At 35.8% G+C, this 21,775-nt stretch overlaps 1 protein-coding gene across 1 annotated transcript; it reads left to right on the top strand.

Annotated features, from left to right (window-relative positions):
- The first annotated feature begins 10,626 nt into the window (after nucleotides 1-10,626).
- ATXN7L3B (ataxin 7 like 3B) lies at nucleotides 10,627-13,195 on the top strand. The gene has a single exon (XM_032854780.1). It carries the CDS (start codon nucleotides 10,955-10,957, stop codon nucleotides 11,246-11,248), a length of 294 nt encoding a protein of 97 aa, XP_032710671.1. The 5' UTR covers nucleotides 10,627-10,954; the 3' UTR covers nucleotides 11,249-13,195.
- Nucleotides 13,196-21,775: the final 8,580 nt, after the last annotated feature.

The raw sequence follows: 21,775 nt of genomic DNA, 5'->3' as shown, positions 1-21,775 counted from the left end.
GCCTCTCCTCCATCCCATCCCCAGCTTCTAACCACTCTTTCCTTCACTCTAGCTTTTAGGAATAACTTAATAGATAATAATAAAATATGTTATTTCATACCTCTATATTCTTAATCATGCTTTTCTCTTTCCCTAAATGTTGTTCACTCCACCTGTGTCTGACAAGAAATAGTACTCTTTCAAGTCCTAAATAAAGGGTCAAATTCCCACAAAGTTTTCCCTTCTCTGCACACAGAACTGACCCCTCTATTTTGGCTATGTCCACTGAATTCTATGGATAATTTTATCATGGCTCTCATGTTTATGTTTATCTGTCTACCTCAACTAAGTAGCTCCTGAAAGAGGGACTGGACTCCTTTATCATTGTACCTCAGGTTCGCAACACAAAAGATAAATACTTTCAATATTTGTTAAATATAAGAATAAGTGATTGAAAATCAAGATTGTTTGAGTTCAAAGACTAGAATTTCTCCTACATCATGTATATATAAATATATTATGTTTACTGAATACTTACATAATGCCCAACATGTTTTTAAGCAATTTACATTTTATTTTACATTCACAATTCCTTTTGAAGATAGCATTATTTTAGTGTTCATTCTACAGACCATTTAACTACCTCTGAGGTGTTAATCATCTAGGGTTGTACAAACAGTAAATGACCCAGAGTCTAACTTCAGAGACCCTGGATTTAACTGCCATGTATGCTTTTATAACAAAAGTGAATATGGGAAAAGTTATAAATGAATGACACCAGAATGTAGGTGTAAGGGATTTACTCTTTTGAAACCTTAAATCAAGGAGTTATTGGTGTCAAATCAGAAACCAACAAGATCACTCCCACCTTTCTTCCTTTTCTAATCTTCTTCCATGTTATTGTTCCCTACCCCCCAACATCTACATTATACAATGATATTTGTATAGCATTATAATGGACTCTGTGAAAGGAAAAATCAGTTTTAAAAAATGAGTATATCTTTGTCCATTTGCAAACTGCTTAATTCAAATCCGAAAATCTTAAGCTGACTTGTCTCCCCTACAATACCAAGTGTAAAAAGGTACAGTGCCAAAAGATAAACATTATTTCAAGTGTAAGAAGAGAAGTTTTAAAAAATTTTTTCTCTTAGCTCATCTTGATATCGAAGGTTTTTTTTTTTCCTTAATTCTGTGTTGTAACTTATTTATGTATGTAGGATTTATGGGAGCAAGTGTTTTAGGCTTAAAAAAAAAAAAGTGCCTTGTTATTTTCTTCAAACACCCAAAGAAAAATTGATAAGAACCAGAGGTAAGCATATAAAAGTATATCTGCAGAAACATCTTTCTGAATTAAAAATAAAGAAAAAAGGCAGGCCAACGAAGGAAAAACTACAAAACAAATTAACTCCAGGAGGCTGATGCCTGATCTAGAGAAGGATGGCAAGAGCATTTATGTTTGACCAGAAGAGGATTTCACAGCATCTTGAAATATCAAGGGCACATGCCACTTGCATGTTTTAAGAGAAAGCTTTTTATAAAGGCCAACATATTCATTTATATTTGATATAAAATTTGATATTTTGTGTGGGATTCAGACAGGCTACTTCTTAGAGAAAAAGTTAACATAAAATACACTAAATCTTTCTTGTCAAAGTTATTCCTTCTATTTATTTCTTTTTGTTTCTTGTCATTAATATCTAACCCTCACTATATCAAGAAAATTGTCATCATTATTTGTCATCTGGGTCCAATGGACCTGCTAAAAAATAACTTTTTGTCATTTAATAAATAATTCATTGAGGTAAAAATAGAGAGTGGAAAACAGCTATGTCAGAAATTTTAAAATAAATTTAAGCATTATAAACTTTCTTGTAACAAATAAATTTTGGCACATACACATCATAAAAGATGAAAAATATGTCACACCCCTCTTTGCAAAAATAGACTACTACTCCAGGTTCTCGCTGCAAAGCATTGCCCAATGAGGTCTTCCCTATTTAATGACTAGCTGAATGAAATTACCATATTTCCCTTTGTTCTTGGAAATATATTGCTCACTTAACAGACTCTAGAAAATTCAGCTAGATACTGTCATCTGAAGACTCACTGTCTCACTGTCTGAGATTCCACTTACATGACCTATTTTATATCCATGATCCATTTCACCATCATTAGAGTACTGCTATCTGTCCCTTTGGATTTATTTTCCGATTCATGTAATAATTATTAAACATCTTTCTCCATCAGCTTTCTTCTCTGATGCCATTAAAAATAGAAAATGAAAAATTCTGAATTCTCAATTGTGTTCAATAAAAGCTAAAAGCAGACTATAGAGAGAGTATCTCCAGCCTTCTCTTATACCTTCTTAAAAGATGATGCAATATTTTGGGTAACAGGTTAGTAAAAGTGAAAGATAGTAATTCATTCACTATTATTCTATCCTTCTAACAGAACCATAGCCTAGGTAAACTTTTCCTTAAAAGGCTAGGGTAAATATTTTAGGCTTAGGAGTTATATGGTCTCCACTGCAGCTACTCAGTTCTGCCATGGAGGCAAAATCAGCCATGGACAGTATATAAATTTAATGTAGTTGTGTTCCAAAACAAGTTTATTTACAAAAAGTGTGGGAGGCCGCAATAAGGCTTGAGACGAGGACCAAACCAGGTCCTGACTTGTGCCTCCTTTAAAGTCCGAATAACCTAACCAAAGGTTTAGGACAGGAAAAGTTGAGTAGCACTGAGAAAGGGTCTGTGCTATGTGTTGTGCGCTCGCCTATGTGACTTCCCACACGCTTGCTAAACAAACGAGAACAAATCAGTTGGGGTCAAAAGTTCGTTGCTGGTCCTTGCTGCCCTACTACAGCCCATAAATTATTTTCAGGTTTGCTGTATTTGTACTGGCATCAGCCATTTGGCGTCACGAGGAACTCGTGGTTGTTTAACTAGACACAGATGTAATATCACTATATATATGGCCTTAGTGCTTTGAATAAACTTAGCAAAGAGTGCTTCTCCTGCCCCCATCTCTTTGCTTCTCGAGTTCTTTTCTTCATCCTCTTACCCTCACGTTCCTGGTCAATTTGTCGTGCCGGCAGCGACAAAAAAGAAACAATGACCTTGTTTTTGCCCCTGGTTTATATACCTTTGAGTGACTAGATGATTTCATCATTCTTCTGTTTTCTTATTAATCTTGCCTTTTAAGCATAATTGATCATTATTGATGAAACAGTTCTTCTAATGATGAAATAGAAAATTTTTTCCAGATATAGAAAAAGATCACGAAGATCCTATAATGTAGCTTAGATTTAAAGATATGTCCAGTGAATTCAAATTCAAATAATTAAATTTTCATTTTGTTCTTTGAGGAGTCCTCAGAAAAATACATAAGTTATGGAATACAAATTTCACTAGTAGTTGGTGATACTCAAAAATAAAGTTTAATTCTAAAACTTGGTATAGTAGTAGATTATGATGCTGTATTAGATATTAAGGATGTTTTATGTACGTGTAATTGTGCTAAATCCCAGTGATGGTACACTTATTTATGTTTATATTTTTCTATAAAATACAAGATCTAGGCACCTAGAACAAGTATAAACCACACAAGTCAGGAAATGAGAAAAATGTTTGAGGGCTATGTTAAGGATGTACTCACAATTGACAAAAATTTAATAGTAGTGGGGACTGGCAAAAAAAAAAGTGGGGGTGGCAAAAGTAGATATTGGTGTTAATAAAGAGTGAAAATTGGTAAAGTTAGGGTAAAATAATGGAAAAATGATGTTTTAGGACATATTTTAAAAGTGATGCTAGAAGGTTAACTAATAATCTCTGAGAATGGGGACAAATCAAGGGTCAAAATTCTTTTGAGAATTGAAAAATTGAAAAGCAGTTTCAGATAAATGAAGGAAAAGAAGAGGTAATACCATATGAGGTTAAGTCCAGAAAGGAAAACTAAGGTTACTTTAATTTAAAAAATGTAATCTGTGAAAGATTCAGAGATACCCTCACATTACTGCCTAAATTTGTTCTTATGTTTACATTTACCAAGATTTTCACAAGAAAATTAATCTCTCACTTGGTGGGAATTGCCAGATGCCTGTCTGTGGAACACAAGAAGTAAAAGCATCCCACCCACCAATTTAACAGCTTGACTTAAGAAAATATGAGACAGCTCTTGATGGGAGAAGACAAACAAAAACAAACCTAATGGACATTCATCAAATTAGACAAGAAGTATGTTCAATTAATTACACGAAAACTTCTTTATAACTTGAATGCAAGGAACTATAGAAAAAGAATACAAGAAACATTGAAAGAAATTTAATTTTGCACTGAAGAATTTAAAACCAATTTGGTGAAAATCTCTAATAGTTTTTAGGCAGTAAGAACTTTGATAAGAAGATTTAATTCTTAAAAATCTCTCAAAATACATTTCTAAAATAAGTTTAAGATCTCTCTGTGGAACGTATGGCTTGCTAATCTGAAAAATGTTCCTTTTGAAGCTAAAGCTTTAAAATTTTTTTAAATTAAAAATTAAAATTAAAAAATTAAAGAGTACATCATGTAAAAGTGTGGAGCTTCATTTTATTAATAATTAATATCCATATTTTAGCACTTTATGGATAAGCAGTGTGCTTAAGATATATTATATGTCTTTGGCCATTGGTAAACTCTACATTGGCAGTAAGATTTTTATGTGATACATATTAATGTCAACTCTAAAAGCAGCTTTACAAAATGCATTATAGGAAGTAGTCATTACAGATGGTTTTGCAATACTAAAGTAAATATTGGAGACATTGGGCAACAGAAAGAAAATTAGGAGTCAGAAGCTCTGACATCCTAGTTCTGCCACCAATTATTTGGACAATTCATTTTACATCTCTGGCCTTTGTTTCTTTATCAGACCTAAACTTATTATTTTAGTTTCCTCCTCTATTAGATTGGTTAAGTAAAAAAAAAAAAAAAAAAAAAAGCCATGGATTTTTCTCAGTGAATCCTATGTTCAGCTGTTCCTGGTTTACTCTGACGTGTACTAGCAAATGAAAGTCTTGTTTTACCAACCAGGACAGGTCCAACCAGCAGTTTCCATGTCATGATAAAAACCTTGAGGATTAGGGGCACCTGGGTGGTTCAGTCGGTTAAGCATCTACCTTTGGCTCAGGTCATGATCCTGAGGTCCTGGGATTGAGCCCTAAATCAGGCTCCCTGCTCAGCAGGGGAGTCTTCCTCTCCCTCTGCTTCTCCCACTCAGCTTGTCCTCTCTCTCACTCACTCTCTCAAATAAATAAATAAATCTTAAAAACAAAAAAAAAAAAAAGAAAGAAAAAATGTTGAGGATTACTTTCTAAAAATTATAGTGCTTGGCAAAACTAGAATTAGCAAGATCAAGCTCTCCTAAAGTACATGGGTTAACAGGAGAGGAAAAGGAATCAATATTACGGTCATCAAATATGTTTAAAAATGAACACAATAGAAGTTCCAAAAGGCATTTGTATCCAAAAGAAACATGAGTTGTTGGCATTGTAACTTACTCTAGTAGATGAGTTTTCTTCAGAATCATCTTCATTTTCAAGCAACATTGCTGTAGCAAGCATCTTGCCTGATCTACTAAGAAAAATCTTTACCATAATTAAGGTTTTCATTAGAGAAATTGCATGTCTTTAAAAATATTTTTATTAGAATGAGATTGAATGTCTTTGAACTTATGTACCTCATTGTTTTATTTTCAAAATAAAAGAGACAGCATAGACATGACAAGTAAAATGCAACATGGAATCCTGGATTGGCTCCAGGGAAAAAAAATGTTAGAAAAATACGTTATTAAAACATTTGGCAATATTTTAATATGGATCGTATATTAGATGGTAGTGTTAGTTAATTCCTAAACTACTCAAAATTCTAAATTGGATCATCGTTTTGTGATGATATAAGAGAATGAATGTCTTTTGTCCATATATAAGATAAACATATACTATGTACACTCTTTCACGTAGAGAGGGTCCAGCAACAATACATATATGTGGCTTACAACCTATATATGAATATGAAATGTATGAAGTGGCTTATAACCTACAAGGCATTGTGATAAATACTTTTAAAATGCTTTTTAGAACATATTTCTATACATACAAATATATGGAAATAATTCCAGAGAGCCTCTGGAGCCCTTCTGTAGATCAAATTCATTCTGAGCAATTGATATATAGAAAGAGCAACTGTTTAAAAAAGACTATGGATGCTGAGTACTAAAATTTTTATTTGTATACTAAAGTATTTACTAACTATAGTTAGCTCAGGATTACAGTGTCTCTTTCTTTAGAAGATGATAAGCCAGAGTTGTCATAAATGCCAAAATCAACTCAGTCACCTTGATTTCACAGTTTAGTAGGGCAGATTAAAATCGTAAATTTATTTTAGACATTGTAATTTTAGCATGACACCCTTATCTAATATCAAACTGTGGCATCTCAGTATCTCATGCAAGGCATGATAATCAGTTTTTAAATGCAAATCCTGAAAAATAGATTTCAGCAAAGAATGAATTTGAAACTCCAAGCTGGCCATGCCTGAGGGGACATGTGAGTGTTTACTATTGAGTTATGACACACATAAATTTTTCTTAGCAAACTATTGACAAGAAAGCATAATACTAGATAGCTTATTTCTGACATAAATCATGGTCCAATGAAAGTAAGAAGACCATATGGCTAAATGGTGCCTCCCTCTCTGACTTACTATTCACTTATTTTTTAAATACTTGGGTAAGTAAAGAAAAACAAGGGAAATTTAAATGAATATTTTAAAGTAGAAGTGAATTTCATAGGGATCAAGTAATTACAGAAATTAAAATTTCCAACTAAAAATGAACATCTACAAATAATGCCTTCAGATATATGGAAAGATAATTACAACCCCCAATTAATATTCAGTAGATAAGTAATTTTCCTAACCCTAAAGGTGCTTCAAGATGTCCTGGGTGGTAGAACAGATTGTTTTGTAATAAGAAAACTCTCAGTCACCCAGTTGAGGAGCTAACATTTGAACTTTAGAGACCTATATATAAGAATTTACTTGACCCTTAACTTGAAGAAAACTATTTTCTCAGATTCTTCAATTCATGGAAATTCAGGTTTTTAAAAGAAACATTCAGAAAACATGAGTCCCGCTGTTTTTACAAATGGGAATTCACCTTCTTGCCCAAAGTCACCTGATAAATTAGTGGCAGAAATAGGACAGCAACCAAAGTCTTTTGGCTCCCAGGTCTATTCCTGATGCACTCTGCTATCTCAATTTTCCATTTTATGTGAACACAAAAAATGTGGGACTGTTAAAAAAAATAGTTGTTTTATGGATTTTCAGTCTTCAGTAAAAACCACTAGATAATAATTTAAAAGGTATTCCTCTTTAAAAGAACGGATCTCTCAGTGTGTATATTACAACCGAATGGGAAGGAAATAGTCAAAGATAATTAAAATTTCACATTAAATTCCTTATACTTACCTTAATTTGTACACTAAATATTTTAAGCCTATATGATGTATGTATTCTTTGAAGATCACTTATTTATGAATCCCCAATACTTGCTTTGTATTGAAAAAATGGTTTAGATAATTGACAATATCTATTTTATTTTATCTCATTTTTATTCCAAAGGCTTAAATATCTTGAGCCCTATTAATTGCAATAGAACTAAGGAGTTCCTTCTAACTTCTTTTTGTGTTATGGCATTGATTAACATAAAGACTTTCAGTACATTTCAATAAGTAAGGCAGTCTAGCAAAATGAAATAAGTAGAATAGAGATAACAAGGTGAGGATGAACATCTAAGCAAATTTTTAACACCATGATAGTGTTCCTATTCTGAGAGTAAATACGATAAAATATTAATAGGAAATCTAAATCTAGCCAAGGTCCTGATTATTTGAATTTCAATTAATATGATGATCTGCTTGTATATATTTTGAAGTAAATTTTATTGATGACTCTTCATAAACAAATTGAGGATTTCAGTTCCAACTCTCACATCATAAGGGGGATTTAAGGCGCCAAGAAACAATCTCTTATTCTTTTACGTCAAAATTTTAAAAAAGGTTCTCATGTCAATTTTACCAGAACAAATTATATGGGAGCCAAGTACCATGAAAAACACTTGTCTACTATCAAGCCCTTTAATTCCTTGCTACTCAAAGTGGTTGATGAACAAGCAGCATCAAAGTATGTTAGAAATTTGTTTCTAACATACTTTGCTACTTTTGCTACTCAAAGTGGTCATCTAACCACTTTGAGTAGCAAAGTAGTTTTCTTATTACAAAACAATCATACTTTTCTGACATACCCAGGCCCACTTGAGACCTAAAGAACTGTAATCTGCATTTTAAAAGAATCTCTGAATGTTTTATATGCACATTAAGGTTTGAGAAGCATTGCTTTAAATTTGATTTGCAGAAGGTGTGAGCTAGAAGTGAGTGGAAGCAATTCTATTTACATCTGTATTTTCTTCCCTAACTAAATATAACACAGTAGTATGTATTATATACTATTTTTAGATACTTTGTGAAGACTTACATATTCATTGTCATGTTTAAATCTCACAGCAAACCTACTGATGAGAACTGTCACTGCATTAGGAAAACAGATTTACAAAAGTTAAGTAGACAGGGCAAGGTCACACAGATAGTAATCGGTAGGAGGCAGTTTGATTCAAGAGCTTGTACACTTAATCATTATATTTTATGGCTTATCATATGGCTATTACTTTCATTACTTATGGCTGTTACTATCACTTCTTTCATTAAAATGCTTCAGAGATACTAATGCTGTGTCTTTTCTAAAATGTATTCCAAATTCAAAGAATTAGCAACCAAGAAATCACTTATCAACCTTTTATAGATAATTTGGAAGTTTTAGCCTAATGCACAAAATGTACTGCCCCCCATATATGTCAATTTATGTCAAAATATGATACCAATTTTTTGAATGGAGAACATATAAATTATACAAACGCTCCAGTGGGGGGAAAAATTCTGCCCTATGTATATATATAAAATTATCATTATGAATCTTAAATAGACTAGGCTGTCAAAATCCTTTTTATCTGCCAATTTGTGATTTTTAAGGTGATAAAATATATAATCAAAAAACTTGGATAGGAGGGCACCTGGGTGACTCAATCAGTTAAGCATTTTCCTTCAGCTCAGTTCATGGTCCCAGGGTCCCAGAATCCAGGCTCACATTGAGTCAGGCTCCCTGCTCAATAGGGATTCTGCTTCTCCTTCTCAGTCTACCCCTCTACCCCCCACCCCTACTTGTGCTGTCTCTCATGCTCGCTCGCTCTCTTAAATACATAAAATCTTTAAAAAAAAAAAATTTGGATGGGTACAACTACTGGTTAATTGCTCATACTCCAAATAAGTGTAACTGGTACTTAACCCTCTAATCATAAAAATATGCAGAGAGATAATAAGAATGAATTATAAAACTCATTAAGAGTATTCTGACAATAAATAGAAAATGCTCATTTGTATCTGCCTGGAAATATGTATGTCTATGTTTTTCTTTATTCTGTGAAAGAAATTATAGGATGAGATATATATATATATATATATTTACATTTTTCTTTATTTACAGCTATTTTTTGATAAATTATTAAAAACAAGAGGCTACTCTATTTCAGGGGTGGTGGCAGGGACCAAAAAACTAGCAAAAAGTGAAGGAAATACTGTAGTCTTTTTATTATAATATATTCTAGTCCATAACTAATATCATTAAAACAGCTGACATTAACTGAATGCTTGCTTACATGTAAGGCACTGTCACATGAGGATTTTTTACAGCATCATTTCATCTTAACCATGAAACAGAGACTAGATTTATTCAGATGAAGAAATAGGGAACTGTTAAATATTGGATCTAGGATTTAAACTCAGGTAGACAGGATCTAGTCTCACATTCAAGCTGCATAATTTTAGGAAAAGCTTCCTTAATGTCCTAGTATATTTAACATATTTCACATTTCCTCCCTCTCTAATAGAGAATGTATGTATAAATTTCTCTTTGCATTATTTTGGAGTTGTAAATGATGATCTACTTATGATCACACTGACTTAATGGACTTATAAATGAGATAAACGCCTTAGGTTCATGGGATCAGTATACGTGAATTATGTCTTTAGTGCCTAGTTCTTCATTAAAAAAAAAAAAAAAAAAGATTAAAAGAAAAACTATATGGTAATTTGTTGCCTTGCACCATCTAGTGGATTTAAACGACAAGCGCGGCAGTACTATAAATGATCACAAGTCAATCACATAAGTCAAATTTTCAAAAGTATCCGGAGAAATGTTCCTAAAATCGTATTTTGGATCATACCACAAATGTGCACGGCATTATTCGTCATTTTCATGAGGAAATCAATTATGTGTGCCGAATTCATTACTGATGTTTTAACTTACAAGTAAAACAACATAAAATAGCATCCTTGCAATTCTTTTACTTTAAAGATAATGAGAGTCAGCTCCGTTTAGTTCTTTGCAATCGTTTTCATAAATTGCGAGAACTCCCAGGAAGCTGCGCGGACGGTTAAGCACCGGGAGTCTGCGCGGAGCTTGTGCGCAGGCGTTGTGAGGAGCGGAAGTTGGGAGGCGGGGTCAGGCCTGGACCTGGGAGCGGAAGAGGCCGGGGTTGTTGGCTGAGGCGCGGAGACCGTTTGGCGGCGAGTCCCGGGCCAGCCCGAGCTCAAAGTCCCAGTCCCCGGGAGACGCCAGAAGAAACTGAAGGACTTGGGGTTCCGGAGCAGTCGCCGCTGGCTGCTGCTGCCGTTCTCCCTCTGCACCGCGGACGCCTCCGCCCCCGCCGCCTGAGGACGCGGCCCTGACAGGCCTCTAGGCCTAGGCGCGGCCCGAGGAGCCCGACGTGGTGCTGCTGGTGCTGCTGTGAGTAATACGAGCTCCCTCTCCACAGTCGTTGACAAATTAAAATGGAGGAAATTTCGTTGGCTAACCTGGATACTAACAAGCTAGAGGCCATCGCTCAGGAGATATACGTAGACCTAATAGAGGATTCTTGTTTGGGCTTCTGCTTTGAGGTGCACCGGGCAGTCAAGTGTGGCTACTTCTACCTGGAGTTCGCAGAAACTGGTAGCGTGAAGGATTTTGGCATTCAGCCAGTGGAAGATAAAGGAGCATGCCGCCTCCCGCTTTGCTCCCTTCCTGGAGAATCCGGGAATGGGCCTGATCAGCAGCTGCAACGCTCACCCCCAGAATTCCAGTAGCTGCAACATGAGAGAGTCAGAGAGTGACCAGGACAATAACATAGACCGGTCCTGTGGTTTGGAGAAGTTAGGTATCTAAACAGAAAAAGAAAAAAGAAAAAGAAAAAAAAAAAAAGAAAGAAAGAAAGAAATGAAACAAAAGTCCCACTTCCCATTGAACATCCTAGCCTTTAAACACCCAAAGTGGAGAATTTAGGAATTCGGATCCTTTTATAAGTATGTTACCTGGATCAGCTTTGAAACCCTGGGCAGGAGGAGCTGTGCATCCTGTGCCCCGTGCCATGCAGGTTGATCTCTACACCAGGAAGTGCACAAGATCCCTGTACTGTCCCCAGTGCACAGGTGAGCAGCTGTGTGCCCAGCGTATAAATCCTTTGGTTCCTCAGCCTTTCTCTCTGCCTGATGTCAAGGGCTTTCTGGATAACTGACAGTTTGGACAAAGCTGATGGTCAGGCCTTAATCACTGGGCCTCAGTGGGACTGCTCCTCTGATCTCTGAGCCTCTGATTTGGACTTCTCCAAGACAGATGAAAGTCAGGTATGAGATCTGGATATTAACAGTTCCAATTTGGGAAAACCAAGAAAAAGAATTACGACTGAATCTGGTAGGGGAAGCTCTGTGATCTTGCCTCCCAACAAGAAGAAAAGGTCAAAGCTACCAGTTTCCCAAAGGTCCAGCATGTACAGTGACTTGAACGGACTTGGGGACAAGGGCTAACCTTTTGCTGAACAGAGCCCTTTGTCTTGCACCCCACCCAGTGGCATAGGCTTATTAAATGGACAACTTGGTTATCCAGGCAGGCTGAGGATTTAGTTATGATCCCTTGAGGAGGTAGCAGGGGCTTCTGCAACTATGCACGATCTCTTAAACTGCAAGATTCATATCTGGATATATTATGCTGTGAACAACAGTTTGGTGGGGCAGTCATTTTCTTACTCTTGAGTTACTAGCTACCCAGCCAGTCCATGTGTCTGACTTGGTCATTATGCCAGGTCGCTACCTGCCTCCTATGCCAGGGGTAGGCCTGAATTACAGAAAAGCATAATGGCTGGGCAGGAGACTGTGATTGAAAGCTGAGCCCAGAGGGGACCTCTTTCAGCTGCCCTTGATGTTAATGGGTTAGTATTAGTACTAGGAGCCAAGGAGCAAGCCTGGGTCGTCTCATTTGACTGCAGTATCCTATTGAATGCCCCTGTTCTTGGTTTGGGCAGTCAAAGCTCTGTTATGGTAAACATCTAGACTGTCACCACCTCTGCCCCTCAGGAGGGGCAGCCCCTTCCATTCAGTCTCTTTTGGATATTCTTGACAACAAGAGCTATCTTTCTGTTGTCAGAAGTCAGGAATGGGATAGGCAAGGATGGGAAATGTGAGCCACATATCAAAACTACCCTCCACTTTACTCCCTGATTGAGGGTTTATGAAGTGTAGAGGGGTGAGAACCCCAAAGTGAGCGGGAACGGTGCTGCTTTATTTGAAATGTTTTCTTACCTCATTCTGTGCCCCAGTAAGGGTCCCAGCCTCATCTGTCTGGCTTGGCCCCATGTTCCTACTGTCCCCTGCTCCACTGCCTATCTGGTGCAGCTCACGACCCCAGGTGCTGCCTGCTACCCTGCTTTCACACTGACCAGTTTCAGTTCATCTCTCTTGATGCTCCTGCTTCTTAAGCCTACCCAGTTTCCCTGTCCTTGGCTTCTTTCAAGTTTTTCTTGGGTTGTTGTTTTTTTCCCCCTCGTTCTTTTAGGAGATCCAGAGAAGAATTTTCTGGTGGGTTCCTCTGTTGGGATTAAGATGGGAAGAGAACATAATTTTTTGTGTATGAAAGGCAGTGTCATGCCTAAGCATTTTCCTATAGGACTGCCTTGCTAGATGCCTTCCTGCTGTGTCTTACTTCATAAGGAGTTACATCTTCCCACCTCCACTTGGATACTGCCTCTTAGGACCTAAGCAGACCAGTAAAGGCTGACTAATGTAGTGGGTCCTAATCTATTTTCTCTAACGCTTGCTGTGCATGTATCCTTCCTTATCGCAGAAGGAACTCTTTGGACTGTGTGGGCTGATTTGTGTTACATATAGACATTAAGGGAACCATAGTGATAAGGCCTCAAGACTGTCTATTAATTGCATTTTCACCTAGAATTGTCCTGGTCAGGGTTGAGGTATAGTTACAGATTGGTCTTCAAGAACTGCGCTGACTTGTTAGAAAGTTAAAGCTTGGTTAAGAGCTAAAACAATGTTGGGTTATCTGCCCTTGACTTTATAGACATCTCCTTCTAAGGGGATGCAGAGGGAAAGGAGGGTTTAAGTGAAACTCTGGCCTGCTTCCAAATAATGTCCTGGAAGCAGGCTGAAGGTAATGTCATGGTCCACTCTTCCTTCAGAGAGGGAGCTCTGATTATGGCATTATTGTTTCCTTTCTGGCCATTTTCTTGGTTAGAGGAGGAAGAAGTGGAAAGTAATTTTGAAAAATCGTTAGTTCATATTACCTCCCTCTTGGTTATTGTTTTTTTCTTTTTTGCCCTCCCCTTATTAGGGCAGTCGCCCTAGGCCTGTCCTGGATGGGTATGAGGTGGGCTAGGTCCAACAGGTACCCTGAGGGGACAGTCTAACTCCTTTCTTTTCTGGGGAGTGAATGCTCCCTATCATGTAGTTGACAGTGGTTAGGAACTCTCCCTTTCCCTACCTATCTTCCCTCTAACAGCAGAATTCCTATCCTTCCTTCCTCAATTAAGTATATTGATCACCCTGTAATTCTATTATGTATCTGAGTGTGTGTGCGTGTATAGGGGGAAGGGGTTCTTTACAAATTTTTGTGGTTTGTGGCTTTTTCTTCCATACATTAGTTCCCACCACCGCATGTCCAGGGGCCATTGCCTGGCATTATCGCATGCTGGGATCATTGGGGAAGTGTAGTGAAGCTCACCACTGTCCTTTGTTTTGGAGATTATTTTTGCATAAGTAGTCCATCCTATACAGATTGCTAACTAACTGTGTATTCCCCTTGCCCCTATGGCTGCTGGTGTAAATAAACTGCATCTCCCCATTGGTAAACAGTACTAATAAAATTTTAAAAAATGACTTTATTTAGACTCTGTATGTTCATCTTTCAAGATTGTGCATGTTTTTCAGGTATTGATGTAGTAAAATAAATGTTGAATTGCTGTTGAATCATAATCACTTTCTCCTGAATGGGAGTTTTATCAAAGTAGAGGAACTTTTGCCCAACTTTATTTCTCCATTTAATCTACAAATTTAGCTTTCTGCAGCATCCAGTGAAAAATAAAATAGGTGGTAAAATAAATGTAATCCCAGCCTGTCACTAAGTCCATTGTAAAAGCTACTTCTATTTAAGTGGAACTCAAGATACTATATACATTTTACCACTTTTTCAGGCTAATATCCTTGCTCTCAAAAGACAAATGATTAAAAAAAAAAAAAAAAAAAAAAACAAGAAAATGAATGGTTCATAGTAGAAAATGAGTTGACCTTTCTAAAAGTCATTTTTTCCCAATACTTTTCATTTCTCTTTTACTCAACTTTTTTTAGATCTTTCAGTTTGTCTTAGAGTAATTCTGAGAAACTTTTATTCCTTTGAATTCCTAATCCAGAGCTGGAGCACTTACTTATCTTAGAAATTGTATGTGTTGTTTAGTGCTGTTCATAGTCACTTATTTGCTAAATGTTCTAGTTTAAAGAAATAGTCCCAGATTGGCAGTAATATTTAGATGAATAAAAATTATCATAGAAATGGGGCCATCAGAAAAAACATCTCAATACAATAAATACCTCAGGGATGTTACAGACCTGTATGGTGGTATTGAGTGACCTAACATTTAAATGCCACTGCAGCAAATACTTTTGTATGCTATTTTGTATGTTTAGATTTGAATTAATGTATTTGGTGCTAATCTAGTTTTCTGAAATGAGTTATTTGCAAGATCTTCTCAATGCTTTACCCGATCCATTTGAGTGCAGGAATTTTAAGATTCTTTTCATGTTTTCAAACTAATGATCTTTATATTTAAAAAGAAAAAATCATGTACCTGTCAACTCCCTGGATACTGCATTTTAACTACAGCATGTAGCATGAGGTCAGGAACCTAATTGTTATTTGATGTTGAGGAAGATAAAGACCCCCAAAATAAAGTATGCTCTGTAGTTAAAGATTCCAGAAGAGCTTTCTTTGCACACGGTAATAATACAGTAACGCCTTCCACTGGGACCTATCTGAAGTACTTTAAAATGTTTCTATAATTTTTTTAAAGTATTTTATAAAATGAAGAGAATATATTAATGTGCTAAAATCACAACATTTTTATTTTATTTAAAATACCCTTTCACATTAGTCTTCAAAAGTTACCATGGTTAGTGACTTACTGGTACTCAGATCAGCTAGAGATAACTTGTAACATCAGACTAGAAGTTTCACTGTGCTGTGGCGGATGCAAGCTGTTTAATTCTCGTTCATGTTCCAAAAGATGCCCATGATGCTTTGGACATTAGCATTTGTTATAAATTATGCACTTGTTCAAAAAGATAACTGCAGATAAACCCATAAATTCTTGGGTGCATTTGCCCCCTAATTTTTTTCAAAATGTTTTTTTTAAATGTTTTCAGTCGTATGTTACTTGAGCCTCATTGGACATACGTGAGCTGAAAAGGAAATACTAAATTCATTTTAGAGATGAGAAAATATGTTCAACAGCAGTGATTTATACGTGGATCAAAAACAAAAACACAGAAGCAATAGAAGCAAAAATAGAATTCTGATGCTAATCCAGTGCTTTTTATTGAAGCAGTAGAATTTTTAAACTAATAAAGGACTAAAAAATAACAGTTAAGCATAATGAAAAAATTGAGATGCTAGTGAAAACTTAAAGGCAGTGAATTTGAAAACATCAAAAAAATGAAAAACATTTAAATTTCTGTCTTCAGTAAATGTATACATCTAGAATTTAACTAATCCCATCTCTACCCAGATATACACAGAAAAACACTAGTGTTTAGAATTTTATAGACAATACAGCAAAAAACAAATGATTGTAAGCTAAGTGTATTATGAAGATAAATGAAGAAAATAAAGATGTTAGCAAACCCCAGTTCCTTTAAAATATCAAAAATAAACATTATTACAACTTAGGTTAATCCAGGAAGGAAAGATTTTGACTCAGAAAATCATCATCTTTGGAGAAAAGCATTGTGAAAATTTCAACAGATAACAGAAAAATAGTTTTAAAATTCAACACCAATTACTGATTTGAAAATACTTATTAGTCAGTAGAAACAAGGGCTAAAAAAGTTTTCATACAATAATAAAGAATATTAAAAATCCACAGGTTCTTTAACAGTGAATACTTGGATTCTCATTAAAAGTAGGAATGGAAGAAACTTCTCATTCTCAGTTGATTTCTGAACAGATAATATTATAGAATCTCTGAACATACCTCTGGAAGTAATGATAGAGTACAGTAAAGGTGCTGGATATTAAGCTTAATATCCAAAATCAGAGTAATAGAAATTTTTTAAACATTACATTTATAATGCAACAAAAATTATGGTGGTCTTATGAATTAATATGACAAGAGAAGTGTAAGGTTTTATGGAGAAGATGATAAAATTTTCTTCTGGCATATCGAAGGAATCCAAATAAATGGAAAGTGATAGGAATAGGAACTTCCAAATAAATGGAAGTTCATTATCATCACTCCAAATAGATGAATTGGAAGTAATTTTGATAAAAATCCAAACATTTTTGTGAAACTTAAAAGCTAATTTTAACATTTATATGAAGAGCAAGGTGCAAGAATAGACAAGATCTTTTTGACATGTATTTTACATAGTTTGGTTTTGGTGTAGAAAGAAAATGGAATACAGAATTCAGAATTAAGTGGAAAAACACATTTGTGGTATTCTGATCCATGACTAAATCCAAATCCTGATGTATTAAAATTAGTGGCTTACAAATCAATATATTGTTCTTCAATTGATTACCCATAAATACATATTAAAACCTACAAAAATTATCATGCGGGTTTAAAACTTACTATGGAAAAGTAAATCAAAACTTTATAGGGAAATATAGGAGTATATGTATATATCTGTAAGCAAGGGAGAATTTCTTAAAAGCATCATAGTAAAAGATTGACATATTGGACCATTATCATAAATGTAAAACTTTCTGTGCCTTGTCATACTACAAAAAGCAGCAACAAAATGCTATGACATGCTTGTAGAAGTGCTTCAGTTCTTATCACTGATAAGGATTATTATTTTTTTAAAGATTTTATTTATTTGACAGAGTGAGTGAGCACAAGCAGAGGTAGCAGCAGAGGGAGTGGAAGAAGCAGGCTCCCCACCTAGCAGGGAGCCCTACATGAGGCTAAATCCCAGGACCTGGGATCCTGACCTGAGCTGAAGGCAGCCACTTAACCAGCTGAGCCACTCAGGCGCCCCACAGATTATTAAAAGATTATTAACAAAATAATTACACAGTTGACAAATGGGCAAAGTAAAAGAACACCTCACTAGAGCACATTCAAATGGCAAAAAAAGATGTGAAAAGTTTACTTCGGTTCAGAGAAATGCAAACTAAAAACGTGAAATTCCAATTTATACCACTCAGTATGGTGAGAAAAAGAAAGGTGATGATATCAACTCTGATAGGCATTCAGAGCAATTAAAACCCTTGTGCATTGCTGGTAGACTGTAAATTGATAAAAATATTTTTGGAAAGCAATCTGAAAATATCTACAGCAGTTCATAAACATAACCAATACTCCAGTATGTCCAGCTCTTATAGCATTATTTCTAATGGGAAAAAATTGAAAGCTATATAAATACACATTTAAAAGTAGTCACTGTACAGAAATGAAGATTACTAGGGCTGCACAAATAAAATATTTAATTAAACATATATTCTTAAATTTGCTACCTGTCATTTGAAGCTTAACAATATGCAAACTAATGCTATAGATACTGTGTAGGGATATATTTATATGTAATAATAAAAAAAAAAGTATAGGGCGCCTGGGTGGCTCAGTGGGTTAAGCCACTGCCTTCGGCTCAGGTCATGATCTCAGGGTCCTGGGATCGAGTCCCGCATCGGGCTCTCTGCTCAGCAGGGAGCCTGCTTCCCTCTCTCTCTCTGCCTGCCTCTCTGTCTACTTGTGATCTCTCTCTGTCAAATAAATAAATAAAATCTTAAAAAAAAAAAAAAAAGTATACCCAAAATGTTGAACTAGACTTCTACTTCCATGTGTATATGGTCTGGATATTGGAGAAAGACTTCTTGATGCAAAACATCAGAATGCTGAAAAAATTGCAACAAAGATCCTTAAAAGTCTTGCTCTCTTGCCAAGGAAGTAAGAAAAACATCCAGCTTTCCCTTATAAATGCACAAACAGGAGCACAAGCCAAAGATACAAGTAAAAATAGAAAATGGAGGTGCACTAAGAAACACAAATATCAAACTTTCAGATGGAAATAGGAGATAAGCCATTCCATATATATACAAGATACCTGAAATAATTTTTGCATCCTTACTGAAAGAATGGGCAGAGTAAAAGAACTAGAGACCTTCCTGACTAGAGAGAGAACAGATAAGAAATTCTCTGCCATGGCCTGAGGTCAAATTAATTAATTAAAATAATAAAAATATCATCATCGTCATTTATTTGGGGAATATGTACCCATACCCTGTTATCACTGAGTTACTTACCCTGCTACCCAAGAAAACTACCTGAAAATTATAAATAAGATAACGTATCCAAGATGATACTATACCTCTTGGCTACATGACGGAATTTGGGTCCCTCAACATTCTCACAAAATACAAACTTGCAATGAAAGTATCTTCCGTTTCTTTAAAGATTTCTCTTATAGCTATCATGTTCTGCATTTAATAATTCTATTTATTAGGAGAAAGGAGTTCAAATTTGGTAAATTATTATTTCTGCTGAACCTCTACAGATACAGTAGTCCTTTCTCATAAATAGAATTACTAAATGCAGAATATAAAGGCCATAAATTAAATTCTTAATTTATTGGATGGAATTATGAACAAGAAACAGGAGAGAATGATGATGCAGTTATGAAAATGAAAGGAATAGAAATTTTCAAAATGAAAAGAATGTATGCCAATAAAATTAAAAACTCAGTGGATATGGTAAAACCTCAGTTTAATCAAACTGGAAAAAAGGGACGAAGGAAGGGGAGTCAGCATGGAGCACAATCTGTTGGTGAATAGTCCCTGCTTAGTTATACAGACAGCAGAGTGTGTGTTTGTGTTCCTCTCCTTGTCTCCCATTGATAAACCCACAGGTCGTTTTGTTTTCTTTGCTGCACTGTCACCCTTACAATTACAATGTAGGTGACAGTGCAGCAAAGAAACAAGGTGGTGCACTGAAAGTGCAATCAGATGTGATCAGAAGATGGCTGACCATGGGACTAAAAACACTGCCAATATTCCAGGGACCCAGGATACATAGCCAGAGGAAATTAAGGAAGGCAAAATTATCAATAGAAATGAGGAAATGTGACAAAAAGAATAAAGGTGTCTCAGAGGAAGTGAAGTTACTGGTATACTTGACACTGAAGGGTCTCAGAGATACTTCAAAATATTGAGGGCAGGGAGTCCACTGCACCCGTAGGCAGAACTGTAAAGATGGTCTTGAGATTCTAGCCACCTGGTTATTCAGCCAGACATTGATTGACACTATGAAGGGGTTTTGCAGATAAATAAAGCACCAAGTCAGTTGTCCCTAAAATATGGAGATTATTTAGCTGGACTTTGACCCAGTCAGGTGAGGACTTCAGAAACAAAGTGTTCTCCATCTGGTAGTAGAAGACATCAGAGAGATTTGTGTGGAAAGCATTCAGTGCGTCATTGCTGGCTTCAAAGACGAAGGGGAAGCGTATGAGAAGGGATGAAGGTGCATTTTGGAACTGTTGGCCTCCATCTGATGGGTAGCAAGGAAAGGGGAACCTCAGACCAAAACCCCTGGAAACTGAATGAATTCTGTAAACATTCTGAATGAGCTTGAAAGCTAGTTCTTACCCAAAGCCTTTAGATAAGAGCCACCACATCTGACTACTTATCTTTGGCCTATGAGACCCTAAGCAGACAGCTCAGCCAAACATGCCCAGATGTAGGACCTGGAGAATAGTGAGGTAAGTGAGGACTGTTCTAAGCAGCTAGGTTTGTGGTAAGTAGTTACGCAACAATAAAAACTAATATAGCTGCAACTGATCCAAGCTTAGGGAGGATTATGACAGTTCGACAAGGCTTAGAAAAGATATCCTTAATCATGATTTGTGTGTGAGAATAAGGCAAGTACTGTTGAAACGAATTTTGATATATTTTAATACAAATGAAACATTTATTCTCAATGTTACTAATGTTTAAATTTACAGTGTATTAAATAAATACTGGTTTTACCATTTTTTATTTCCCCCTGCATTTAGTCACTGAAAATAAAAGAATTTTTAATATTCTGACAAAAAAATTTTGTAAGCGATCAGATGACCTTAGTTCTTCCCATTTATTAGGATTGCTTTGTACTATTTCAGCTTGAATAGTCCATTTTACAATCCATAACAACTTCGCAAAGCTAGTGCTGCCTGTGTTACTATCACTTCTTTTATTAAAATGCTTGAGGTATTAATTCTGTGTCTTTTCTAAAATATATTCCAAATTCAAAGAATTAGCAACCAAGAAATCACTTATCAACTTTTTATAGATAATTTAGGAGGTTTAGCCTAAAACACAAAAGGTACTGCCCTCCCCCTGCCCCCATATAACTCTAGGGTTCAAGTGCTGCTTTAAATACACAATGACCTCTCCACTTTTAATGTGCTTTTATCTCCTAAACTTACTCTTCTCCCTCTGGATTCTCCCCAGTCCCCCTCCCCTTTCTGTTTTCAAACACGTGCCCCCATGCATACCCATAAACCTGTGCAAACACACAAGGTGCAACTTTAAATCAAGCCCCAGTTCAGAGTAAGTTTAGCCAATCTGCTTTTGCTCTTGCTGCCCTATGAATTATTACAGTTCAGGTGCTTACTTGCAGACCAGCTACTTTTACAGTTTGAAGGTAGATTAGTGTTGGCTTCTTAAGTACTTCCCTTACAGCTAATTTTCTTTTTCAATTGAAAGTGCTTGTGTTATTCTGCTTAATATTAAATTCAACAATGATCCAACAATTGATTTAGACTTTGTGTAATAGATTGGGGAGAGAAAAAGCCATTAAGCTCAGTCTTCACTTTGTAAGGAATTCTGTGACCCTAATCAGATAAGTTCTTTCATTCACAAATTAATAAGCTTGAATGAAATGATTTCTTGACTCCATTCCACCTATAGCATGCTGAGATTCCATGAGCTAAAATGTTTAGCCCAACTCATATACAGCATGGAAGATCCAGATTTAAATATCTTTATCCCTTCAGATTTCCCATATATCCCAAATTACACTATCAGTTAATCCACTGTACAGTTTTTTACCATATGTCAATGCAAGTCATACCTTTATTTCT

Source organism: Lontra canadensis, unplaced genomic scaffold (genome assembly GCF_010015895.1).
Source record: "Lontra canadensis isolate GAN:19392208 unplaced genomic scaffold, GSC_riverotter_1.0 scaffold9, whole genome shotgun sequence".
In the NCBI taxonomy this organism is placed as follows: domain Eukaryota; kingdom Metazoa; phylum Chordata; class Mammalia; order Carnivora; family Mustelidae; genus Lontra; species Lontra canadensis.
Note: the sequence above shows the minus strand (reverse complement) of the source record. Positions and strands in the feature narration are given on the sequence as shown.